This window comes from Electrophorus electricus, unplaced genomic scaffold (genome assembly GCF_041902795.1).
Source record: "Electrophorus electricus isolate QZ-2024a unplaced genomic scaffold, ASM4190279v1 Scaffold31, whole genome shotgun sequence".
In the NCBI taxonomy this organism is placed as follows: domain Eukaryota; kingdom Metazoa; phylum Chordata; class Actinopteri; order Gymnotiformes; family Gymnotidae; genus Electrophorus; species Electrophorus electricus.
Window position 1 is genome coordinate 1,558,883 of NW_027658594.1, and position 12,465 is coordinate 1,571,347.

Consider the following 12,465-nt stretch of genomic DNA (forward strand, 5'->3'; position numbering starts at 1 on the left):
GCAGTACCCTGCAGGAACTGCACACGGCCACCTTTGTTTTCTCACCGTGCTGCTGTTGAAGTCCAGGAGCAAATCCTCCTCTGATGTTCTCCTGTGCTGTCCTCCACAGGATGCTCATGAGTTCCTGATGCTCTGCTTACTGCAGCTGAAAGAGGAGGGAGAGAGACTCAGGGCCTCTTTCTTCTCTTACATCTGCCCTGTGGCAAACTTTGAGTTTCATATCAAGTCTGTGCTCACATGTACCAGGTAATTAGGTATCACTGTTGCATATCTCCTTTGTGTTAATGGACTGGTCTTAACCAGTCTTAACGTGTTTGTTTAAAGTACATTTTCTCACCGAGAGTAGGCGCTTTCTCCGGACATCTCTGTTTAAAGTATTCATGAAAGTTTCATAACATACATAACTTAAATATGAACATTTAAAATGCTCACAAGTTCAGCTTGTATTCATTACATAGCTTTCAAATCTCAGAGTGTGTGTGAGTTTGGGAAAACAACAGACATGGACTGAGCATTCTAAATGTTTTCTGCTCTGATGCTTCACATTAGATAAGATGTTATCTACTTGTAAAACTGAGCAAATTAGCATGTGATAACTCACACACTGTATAAGGGATGCAGGAGATTATTTCTGTGCAAATGTTGTAACATTTCTGTTCTCCATTTTGTGAAAGCTGTGGAAAGCAGAGCTGCAGAGTGGATGTCTACAACCACCTCTCTGTAAATCTGAGCCCTGCTACGACCGACAGCCTACACACTTACTTTAAGGTTGGTCACCTCACACACCCTCTTTGGATAAGGCTTCATTACTGTGTTGTAAAGGAGAGAATACAGTTATGACATGCTACCATTTTGATTTTATCACTCTCAATGAAAGGGTCTCTTTCTTTTTTCAGCCAACACTACTGGAGCGTTTTTGTGAGTGTGAAGCAGGCTGCGAGGCAACTGAAGAGGTGGAGTTTTTCACACTGCCACGGTGAGTCTCGTCTGACGTAGATGACCTTAAAGAATGAGTTTTAAACCAGTCCAACACACACACCCTCCTCCACTCACACACACTTCCAGTCCTTAAGTCACTTTTCCTCTTGGAACAGTATTTTCGTCCTCCACCTTAAGCGGTTTGACATGCTGGGCCAAAAGCTCTCAGACGTGATGGACGTCCCGTCCGAGCTGGATCTCTCTGCCCTTCCTGGGGTGGCTTCTCTCAGGCAGCAGTCGAGGTGAGCTCGTACCATCAACCCGTGCCCACATACTTCTCTGTCCACCCATTCCCATTTAGCTACAAAATGCCGACTGAATGGCTTTGTGGTTTGTCCTCAGTGGAGCAGCGGGAACCCAGGACAAACCGCAAGAAATGCAAAATGATAAACTGGGGGAAAACTCCAGTCCCCAGCCAGGTAGAGTTGTGCCATTTTCTTACAGTGGAGTGATAATACGGCTGTGTATAAGTATCTGCCATAATGACTAAGTTCTTTTAACCCATCAGTAGTAAATGAGAGAGGAGAAGGACAGGGAGCTAGAGGACAGCAAGTAAGCCTACCGGTGAGGAGAGAGAGAGACCAAAAAGAAGAGAGATACAGGCTGAGAGAGACACAGAGACAGAATGAGAGAGAATGAAAGAGGCCTGTTAATACAGAGATGGCGTTCGATCCGTGATGCGTTTTCAGTTAATCGTATGAAAAAAAAGATGTATTTGTTTGTTGCAGGAATGTGCACCCACTGGCACCTACAGACTCCAGGCGGTGGTTTCTCATTTAGGTGACAGCATGGACCATGGTGAGTAATCTGACATTATTTATACACGTGCAGTAGAAACTATTAAATGACTAAGGACCACCGACTACTCCGACAGGCCACTATATCAGTGACACAGCTGAGGGAGAAGGACAGAGCTGGTTGTCATTCAGTGACTTAAAAGTATCAAGAAGCACTGAGCCAGCCATCCTGAAGAGCAGGACAAAAACAGCCTACCTGATTTTCTACGTGCACAGGTAGAATCTCACCTTTCAGACTTGGGAATGTAGGTACCTCAGTCTAGGAGCACTCTAACAGAAACAAGTTTTACAAGCTTTTATATGTAGGGAGTAAATTAGCCTTTACTGTGCCCTGGGACTGCAGGTCTCTTGTGCATGACAGGTGAGTGAGGCCTACTCCCAGCACCGGTTGGCAGGTGCTAACCTTCTTTCTCAGTCCTTTCACCCTTCCCTCTCTGCAAAAGAATTTAAAAAATTTTAACACATTAAAATAAGCCATTTTTTATTCTCCACAAAATAGTAAATGCCCCCTCTGGCGTTCTTGTTAAAACACTTTTTCCATATTTTTAACCCATAGATGTATAACATGAATAATACTATACTTGTCAAGTCAACATATTTAGATGAGGTGTCCTAGTGTCAGTTATTGTCTTCTAATCGCTATTGGAGATGTACAAGTCCCCTTTCTTTATCCCCAACATTGTTCATACTAAAAGATTAATTTATTTTCCAAGTAGCACATGGCAGTGATTAAACACCTATTTACATGGACGTCACTTCCATCGCCACATATGAGAACACTAACAGGGTGCTTCACTGACGGAGGAAGAGCTTCAGTCCTTTTTGAGAAATAACCAACTTGTATTTTAATTTGCAGATGTTAGGAGTGAACCAGCATCTGTCTATAGTTCTTTTAATTGTGAGCACACATATTTAAACCCTTGTTTTGTTGTTGTTTGTCAGTGTTTGACCCCATGTATGCTGCTTTGTTGTGTTTTAAGACTGCCTGTTATGTTCTAAGTAGTGTTAATGCTTAATGTTCTTCGTGTTTGGTTTTGTCTTGTTCTGTATGATAATAAACGTCTGTGGCATCTGAACCGCAGCTCATCTTTGCATCCGGCTTCACGTCACAGGAACACCGACCGTTGAAGGTTGCCTCGAGCCAAGGGAAAGAAGAAAAAGGGGAAGAAGCAGTGTAGCTGCTTCTACCCAACCCATGCAGGAGAATCCTCCATACTTGTGGGAACACTCCCTGTCATCACATCAGGGGAGAGTATCTCTGGAGGATTTTGGGGGGGCCCTGGTGGTGGTCCAGGATCAGATGCTGCAGAGTCCTGCCTACCTTCACTGGATTACCGGGACCCGTACGATTACGACTACCAATATCCAGGGACAGACTCTGCAGGGTCCTACTATCCCCCCACGGACTACCAGGAGGATTACAGCAGGAGTGAGGAGTATGTTGACGTCGGCCTCAGGTCAGACACCGAATCCGACCGCTCTGAGGATCCATCAGTGGAGGTGGAGGAGGCCCGCCATGAGGATCCTTCCTGTGGTTTATAGACCGGGTCAGAGGACTCTGAAAGCGACGAGCCTCCGATGTTAGTGCTTAATGTTCTTCGTGTTTGGTTTCATTTTGTTTTGTGTGTTAATAAACATCTGTCCCATGTGAACCACGGCTCGTCTTTGCATCCTGCCTTGTCTCCCACGTCACAGAACAGCAATTCATCTACACTTCTCACAGATAAAACTATCGCTAATGGCGAAGAATAAACATGTTGCAAAAAAGCAGTAAGAGCTAGTATGCAGAAACAGTGGTGTTAGCGCGAAACAGTTTCAAAAACAGGAGTCTCCTTATGAAGGAAGGAGGTTCTTATGAACCTCTGTATTTTGACAGCAAGTATTGACCATGTGCCATTAAAACCATGCCAGGTATGGTATTAATCCACAAAATAGCACATCAAATCTAATTATTTGGCTAGTACAGGGTTATGCAATATTCCCTCAACTCAGCAAAATGCAACAGCTTGAATTACTTAACTGATTAATAATAATAAAAAATCTTTCCGGACTATAAAAACATAGCTGACCCATTCGAAAGATTAAACATCCAGTGAGTGTGTATCCTGGCATGTTAAGGTAAAAGGCGTCTCCGACTGGAATACATTTAAGCGGTTTCGGGCGCCATCTGGTGGCGACTTGGAGTCCTTATCACGCTCTCATTTCTTTTGTATGGCGGGACAAATGTTTTGTTATCCTACCTATCGAGCAGTCCTACCTAGATTTAATGCACTTATGTACATTAGCATTAGTCCAGGCTTCTGGTGTTTATTTTGGATGCATATATTATAATTAGGCTACTGTGGACATTTGTATTTTGTATAGCTACAGCACCTGTACTTCACACACGTGTAGTAATCAGATCTAGAAAGTTGCCAGCCCTATTAAAACATTAGGTTTATAGTATAATAGTTTCATTAAACAGACAAAGCGTTAATCACAATAATTTGCATGATGATTAATCTTGAACCAAAAATCTCGCCAGGAGCTGTAGTTCTCTTTCCAGACACACACCCAATAAAACTGTGCTTGATCATTTCTTATTGATAGCCACTGACTATAGGATCAATAGAATAGTACAACCAAATAACCTTTAATGTTTTGCTTTACTGTAATACAATTTAGAATTGCGATGTTACCCTTTTAAGAAGAACTGAACACACTGTGATAAGAGCAACTGGATGAAGCTTTATTGACATGCTGGTCAAGGACTCACATCCAATATGTTTAAAATACATTAATTGAGGCCAAGTGCAGCATAAAAAAATATTTTAACTTCACACAGAACCAAAACCATCAACATCAAAATATAAATGTATAAAAATATGGGTATTGTTAAAAAAAATGTTAAAAATGGGGCCTCCCACAGAAAGGCATGGCACAGTCAGCGACTTCAATTCAAAGTTTTTTATTCAAAGTAAAAAAAAACAAAAACAAAAAAACACTTGGGCAGGTTGGTGGCGCTCTACACGAACTTGGGCAGACACTTGGGGCTGAGCGGGATGTATGTGGACATGTCGGAGTGCTGCGCCGTCACGCAGCTCATGACGTTCGCCCGCCGCAGCTGGGAGTTGGGGCCAAGGAAGGGAAGGAAGGGTTAAACAACAAGATGAGTGACGGCAAGGAAAGTGTTAGGAAGGATTTCATAATGGCTTTAAAAAGACGAGGCGAGGGCACCTGGTGGGCTGGACTTTGGTGTCATCTTCGTCCTCCGAGTCGCTGGAGATGATGATGACGCTCATAGCTGGGCTGGGCGTGTCAGAGATGATAATGGGCTCCGATGCGTCGCCCATGCCATGCACGGGGGAGGACACAGGTCTGGCACAGGGTCAGAGGAGCACGTCAACACTCTCAACACACACTGCACACTCGAGTGAACACACACAACCTATCACCAAAGTGTGATGGCACAGAGCCATCCAGCACTTGTTACAACAGTTGTACCCACTATGCAGACCCACACACTAGACCAGTAGGTCTCGAGTCCTGTTCTAGGGTTCCCTTGCACTGAATTAGTGTGGAGTTTTAGCGCTAATGCCAACCATTAAAAAGTGCAATAAGAAGCAGGGAGTACCTAGCCCGGCTCTCTGCTTGGCGATCTTTTGACCTCTTGAACCCACCCTGCTGTGCCGGTTGTCCCACCTGGCTGTGCTGGGCGAGCCAGCTGCTGAAGGTGTCATTGAGGTTGGCAGCTGTGCTGGCCCCGCCCCCCGCCCCACCCCCACTGCCAAACAGGCTCTTGCTGCCATCACACCCTGTGCACTGCCGATTGCAGATCTCCATTTTCTGGAAGCAAGATTTCACACTGCAGCGAGAGAGAGAGAGAAAGAGAGACACGGGCGGGGGGCAAGTTACAGTACTACCATTTGGATTTGTAAATTAAGATGGTGTTCCTTAATTTTTTTTAAAAACTGTGACATGTAGATTGGAAGGCCTGGAACAACTCACTGGGCACTTTGAGGGAACTGGAGGAGGTGGCTCATGGTGACAAACGGGTGCTTCAGGGCCTTCATCGGCGTGATCCGTTTGTCAGCGTCCAGCGTGAGCATCTTGTTCAGCAGGTCGATGAACTCCCGCCGGTCTGCCTTCTCCGCCGAGACGTCTGCACCTTCCAGACTGGTCGTATTGACCTGCGCGAGAGACCCAGGGGTGAGTCATATTAAACACCAGCAGAGGGCACCGATCCACCTAAGACGCAGCAAGTTCTGCAGCAAGTTACTATGCATTGCTCTGCCTTTCATAGACGCCGTTCTCCAGAGCGATTCATGTGCGTTCCTCATTATAACGGCACGAACGCTCGACCTTTGAGCTAGCACCTTGCTCGACCTGCTCTACAACGTGAGCCGTGGAAGCTGTTTCTCACGTTCTTCAAATTCACATCACAACAGTAAAGCAATACGTACAGTTATGCGCACAAAAGCCAAAATAACCTGCATCATGTCGTCAAGACAGGTGAAAATGTACTTCCGTGTCTCTTTGGACTTGATGCCATGCTCTGCCTCATGCTCTGAAGGCGTCTGGAGAAAGGAAAGAAAAAAAAATCAACCATTCAACTCCACCATAAAGTTACATGACATCATTAAGTTACATCCCTTATGAAACAAACACATGGTATTTGGCATTGAAAGACTGGCAAACCTTGAGTCTCCACAGGGGGCAGCTGGAGTCAGGGCTCCTGTGGAAATAATAGTTGCTCTTGGTCCCTGCGCTCAGCAGGTACTCTGCTGGTAGGCCCTGCGTCTGGGAGATGTAACGGATCTGCAGAGACACCACACGGCAAGAGGATTACGACTTTATTTTGTGTTCATCCTTCCATTTTCAAAATGCATGTATAAAAAAAAAAGAAAAGAAAAACAGGCCATAGAAACTCTTATTTATATTATTCCTAAAAATAAGCTAGCCAAAGCAGTAGCTAAAAGCTCAAACCATACATTCACTCTCTTCCTTGCTAGCCATTATGGACTCCCTAACAAACTGCATATTTAGAAGAACGGCCATTTCCATTAGCAACACTACGCCACTCTTTTCACAAACAAGATTTACGTCATCATCACACAGTGAGAAAAGTGTGAAAAGAAAGTGAAAGAACCGACCCCAAATCAGCGAAATTCTACAGAGCTCCGTGAATCCAAGCCCAAGATGCGTGAAAAAGACTAGGCACAGCTCAAAGGCCCGTGTGCTTACCTGATCATATTCAGAGGCTCCCGGATACAGGGGGGAGCCCAGAAACAGCTCGGCGATGACACAGCCCAGCGACCACATATCCACGGCCTCGCAGAAAGAGAGACCCAGGATGATCTCAGGTGACCTAGACCAAAAACACAGATATCGCCATCATGAAATAAGTCTCGGGTGATTCCGTAGTTTGTGGTGATTCGGCGGCAATTGCTTTAACACAAACGGTGCTGAATTCATTCATGAAAATGTAAAAGGTTTAAATAGTATTTTGTTGATGAGTCCAGGTTTTTTTTTCCCCCCTACACACCACTTTACATTACACACCCACTATTCTAACATGGAACTATATGCAAAAATGCACTGACACTACAATGATGTTCTGTTTTCCATTAAGTAAATACAGAGTATCAATGCAGTTAAACACTGTTACTCGGTAAACAACACGGTTAATTAACGGTATAGCTACAATGCAACAGCAGTTTTGTATAGACATGACCAATACTAATATTACCAAAGCCTGCAACTCGGAGCATCTTAACTAATCTCAGACATTGAAGAGGGTTCATCAGGTATTTTGCTAAATAACAGCACTCACATGAATCACTAAAATTAAACCACTTATAAATCAAATATGAATCAGTCGTGCTCCAGTTAACTGTAATGCTTATCACGATTTTAATGTGTAGCAGGGTCATCGCAACTGCCAAAATGTGCAGCTCTACTCTAAAGCACACTCGAGTGCAACAAGTGCACACTTATTTCTAACACGCCTCAGCACGTGTCTCTCACCGGTAGTATCTGGTCTGCAGGTAGCTGGAGCACACGGCCTCGGAGACGTGGCTAGCCGAGCCGAAGTCGATGACTTTGACCCTGTACGGCTGCCTGACGGGGTCCACCAGCATGATGTTTTCGGGCTTGAGGTCGGTGTGGATCAGGCCCAGGCTCTTCAGCTTCATGAGCGCTTTGGCGACCTGCTGCAGCACGGGCCGGACGCACTTCAACAGAAGCGGGCTGAACATGCTGTCCTTCAGGAAGTCGTAGAGGCTCTGCCCCAGCATCTCGAACACCAGGCACATGTGCTTCTTGTGCTGGAAGCACTCATACGCACGCACGAAGTTGAACTCGTCTGCGTTCTCCCTGCTCAGCCGTCTCAGGATGCTCACCTGAGGAGGAGCAAATGAGGAAAGACAGATTTAATTTTTCTGCACTTTTTTTTTTAATACACATCCAAACAGGTATGGCTTATGCAATTGTAGCTAAGCCTTCTTTTTATAGTAAGCTTCAAGCTGTCGATGTGTTATCTGAACTAGTTCCTACTGATGCTTTGAAAATTAGAACTAGTGTGCTGATACCAAACACAAGTGTTTTTGTGCTACCCTGGCTGTATACAGATTCCACAGTGTGAGTTAGCACATCTGATACCAACAAACAGAATCGGGGCTACAGCTGATTCCATATCAAAAGCTCCAAAAAAGCAGGCAAAACTTTCCCACCTCGATCTGACCCTGTCGAGCAAAGAATGGATGGTTTTTCAGGATCTTGATGGCAACCATTTCATTGGTGTCCTTCTTGGAGCATTTGGCCACCTGGCCAAAACTTCCACAACCAAGGTAGTGCAGAACCTCGTAGCTGTTGGAGGCAGAGCAGAGGATTTCATTCTGCACCAGCTGGTATTCGCAATCACTTATCGATTTGCTGCTATCTGCGGTACAACCGGAGTACGCAATGGACTGGGTGGAAGAGGTGGTTGTTCCGCTCCTGGCCACGCGCTTGGACAATGAAGGGGTGTAGAGATCCTCCAGGATCTGTACGCTGTCGCTGCTGTGTTCCCCTTCTCTCTTCCTCTTCAGGCTGCACCGCTTCTGACGGGCGTCTTCTCCCCGCTGGCTGGACGACGACGCAGCCTTGTCTGAGGCTCCAGAGGGGGAAAAGACCAGGGCAGGTAAGCCATCGGTTGAACTGAACCCTGGATCCGAGGGCCAGGGCGTCCCCGGCCGAATCCGAGGACCAGGACTCCGCAGGTAGTAATTGCTCTCGAATTTTACTTTCTTGGCGTTCCCACTGGAGGAATCTGAAGGGGAAGAGAATATTCCTTTAGGGAAAGATGAAAACAGGGCCACTAACCAAAGGAATGCTATGCAGATCTAGTTAGGGGCTATATTCAAAATTAAAACTAAAACAGCAGATTTAAAAAAAAACAACAACAACAACAAAACACGATCTATGATTTAGCTAACGCTAGCTAGCTAACGCTAACGCTAACCGCTAGTTAACTTCATAACTTACCCTCAGTGTTGATTATTTTCCCACCTTTAACCTTACGGAAAGAAGGCTCAAGAAAACCGAACGGATATAATTCATGATCATCCATGTTGTTCTGTGGTTCTTAATTTAAAGAATTGAAATTATTAGCACTATATCGACCGGAGTGAGAAGATTTCCACCAAATATCAATTCGCTACTCTATGGACTCTTCGTTCCATGGCAACAAGGTGACATGGACAGGTGTAACGTCATAAAATGGAATTTCAAGTGCACGTATTGAACCTCGCCAGTAGACAAGATAAAAGCTCACATTTATTTTACTCTTTGTCAAAACTGTAGTGTCTGCTTGTCCGCCTGCTGCACCTATGGGCCCAAACTGGCAGACTCATATAAATCACTTGATAGCATCGAATATTAAGTACTACATTTATCAACATAACATTTCTTAGGACTAATACATGTACCTGCTTACCGATTTCAGCCGTCTACATGCATCCGTTCTCCAGAATCCCACGCTAAATATTTTGTGCTTTTCTGGTAAATTTCCACAACAATCGTGCCTGTCATTTTAAATGGCATTTTAAAACATGCTTCCAGTATAAGATAACTTCAGATTTTGTCAAAGAAAATTCAATTACATAAAAAGTGGGGTGGGTGACTATTATTTACTTCATATGTTTCCTGGGCAAGTGGCGTGATTGGCAGGTGTTTCAACAAATGGAGGAGGTGTAGATGAAAACGTAGACCCTTCACTTGTCTTATTTAGTTCTCCTTTTAACCGTTTAAAGGTCCGCGTGCTGTCAATCAGCTTCCCATTTATTTGACGCTGTTTGGCGAAACTCATGCAGCCATAAGAATGATTTGAACGCCAATACTTTTGGACATCATGGAAAGGAAGAGGCTTATTTGAGCTGAAGTTTATGTGGAGTTGTTTGGGAGCTTCTAGCATGGACTAGCCTCAATATATAAAGTATACTATTTCTTTACAGTATTATGGTATAGATTCTGTGGATTCCATATATACATTAAATGTAAAATGTTGCCCAGTTATGTCAGAAATAGCAAACAAAAACCACAGGCTCCAAGTTACTGAAAGAGAAGTATTAAATGAGGTCCTGGTAAAGCATACGTGCAGGTTTGTCAGACATGTTCATGAGGAGTTTAACTGAAGCAAAATCCTCATCACACACCCAAGGAGTCAAAGCCTGCGAAATCCCCAAGTAGCAAGACTGCATCCAGGTAGCACTTGCTGATGGAAAGCAAAAAAATAGTGCTGTATCCTGCTCTGTGCCTCATCCACTGTACCAGTCTCTTAGTATTGGACTTAGTGTGTTTAATCAATCTTTGACTGTGCTGATTACATTTATGTCATTTAGCTGACACTTTTATTCAAAGCGACAATTATGACTGAGTACGTTTTGAGCAATTGAGGGTTAAGGGTTTTGCGCGGGGGCCCAACAGTGGCAACGTGGCAGTGAACCAGCAACCTTCCGAGAACAAGTCAAGTACCTTAACTGCTGAACTACCACTGCCTGTGTTTATATATTGTACAATTAAAGATTTTGCAGTTACTTGGATTTTGTCAATATAGCAACATGCCCTCAGTCCAGCAGAACAGGAAATCTGAAACCTCATAAATTACCCGTTTCAATTTTTTTTTCTATTTTAAACACACACAATCCCAAAAATATTTCTCTGTAGTAATACAGTTCACTACTATAGTTATAGAATTAGCTCCAATTAGCCTACAATATCCCTTTAAATTAAGCCAAAATTCAAAGTCTGAGGTGAAGATCCTATAAAGGTTACATAAGAGCTTGATGTTACATGTGTTTTGAACAAATACTGCCACTAAGTGCCAAAGAACTATTTTTTATAGTTACACCTCCCATGGAATTCAAAATACAACAATCAACTTGTTAAACACATTAATCACACATTGCATTTGAGATACATTTAATACAGTTTGTTAGTCTGTTTGTAAAAAACACTATTTTTAAAAAAAAATGAAGGCATTAAAACAAACAATAAGCCCAGAAACTACAATAATCAAGTTCAATAATCGAGCTGATGTTCAATGTCCGAATCCCTCATGTCTCTCCGTGTTCCTCTTCCTCTCACAGGTAAGGATACAGGCTTTCCTCTGGCCGAGCGAGTAGGCCACGGGCCAATGGTAGGGCTGGTCAGGGAGCTGGTGACGAAGGGAGCTGCTTCCTGATCTATCGTGGGATGACATCACAGACTGCTGGACCTGTAGGAGGAGCCAAAACAAAAAAAAGGGCACCAAGATATCGATAGGTATGTCAATATTCCCAGGCCCCAGCTAAACTACTGCCCAACATTGGAAACCTATTATAGCGTGTAATTATTATGAACCTATCATAGCGTCTAGATTCCACTATTACTGCCTCGTAGTAGCAGGGCTCTGCTGTACTATAAATGTGTTTCTGTCTTCTACTAAAAGTCTCTTTTGGCAGTGTAATTTATTTTGATCAAATGGCTGCATGACCGTTTTCAAAACAAATTTATAGAGGTGTTGGTCAGGTGATCCTTCCTGAGTTCCCCGGCCAGCAGAGCATGAATAACCTGAGTGGGCGAGCAGCTCTGCACCATGGCACCGAGCGCAAGGTCCTTCTCCTCCCTGATGAAGAGGTTGCTTTCGCCCGCCTTGTGCGGCAGCATGCAGGCAATCAACTCCGCCTTGGCGTCCATGGCCCTCCACAGGTCGGTGGACATGTGCGCCAGTGTTCTCATGGAAGCACGCGACACCATGGAGCTCAGATTCTTCAACTGAGACAGTGGACATGGGGCTCAGGTGTTCAGGCACTCCATGGGGATGTGCCTGCTTAAACACGCCGATCGGACTCATCCGATATGTGGCAGATTTAGTTGGTGTGTCAGAGAAGGAAAAGCATCAGTTTGTACTACCATGTTTAAGGACAACATATTCCTCGCTAGAACATTCCAAATTGACTCTTCATCAGGTTAGAACCATTTTGGTCACAAAACAGAGCAATTCCAGCTCGGACAGCAAAATGCGAAGCTCCTTTTTGGGCCATTGTTTATATGATTTGATTAGAGAATCTTTTGTCCCTGAGAGGGCCCCTCTGGACCACAGTCAGGCACACATCGTGGAGCTTGGGAAGCAGGATGTCAGTGTGGTTCTGGGCCAGAGACTGCACCAGAGTCAAGCTCCCCTTCTTCTTCT

The 12,465-nt window shown here is 44.3% G+C and overlaps 1 protein-coding gene and 1 long non-coding RNA gene across 2 annotated transcripts; one reads left to right on the forward strand and one right to left on the reverse strand.

The window, feature by feature from the left end:
- Positions 1-1,054: 1,054 nt before the first annotated feature.
- LOC145655667 (uncharacterized) lies at positions 1,055-3,427 on the forward strand. Its single transcript, XR_014121669.1, has 2 exons — positions 1,055-1,991; positions 2,858-3,427. It is a non-coding gene; the product is annotated as an uncharacterized LOC145655667 (long non-coding RNA).
- A 1,352-nt stretch (positions 3,428-4,779) lies between these two features.
- On the reverse strand, positions 4,780-11,993 carry LOC145655656 (homeodomain-interacting protein kinase 1-like). The gene is made up of 10 exons (XM_081709151.1): positions 11,876-11,993; positions 8,486-8,901; positions 7,782-8,155; positions 6,999-7,122; positions 6,453-6,572; positions 6,245-6,331; positions 5,763-5,944; positions 5,389-5,619; positions 5,006-5,132; positions 4,780-4,878 (listed from the first exon to the last, which is right to left on the reverse strand). Exons 1-10 carry the CDS (start codon positions 11,991-11,993, stop codon positions 4,780-4,782), a joined length of 1,878 nt encoding a protein of 625 aa, XP_081565277.1.
- Between the last annotated feature and the right edge of the window lie 472 nt (positions 11,994-12,465).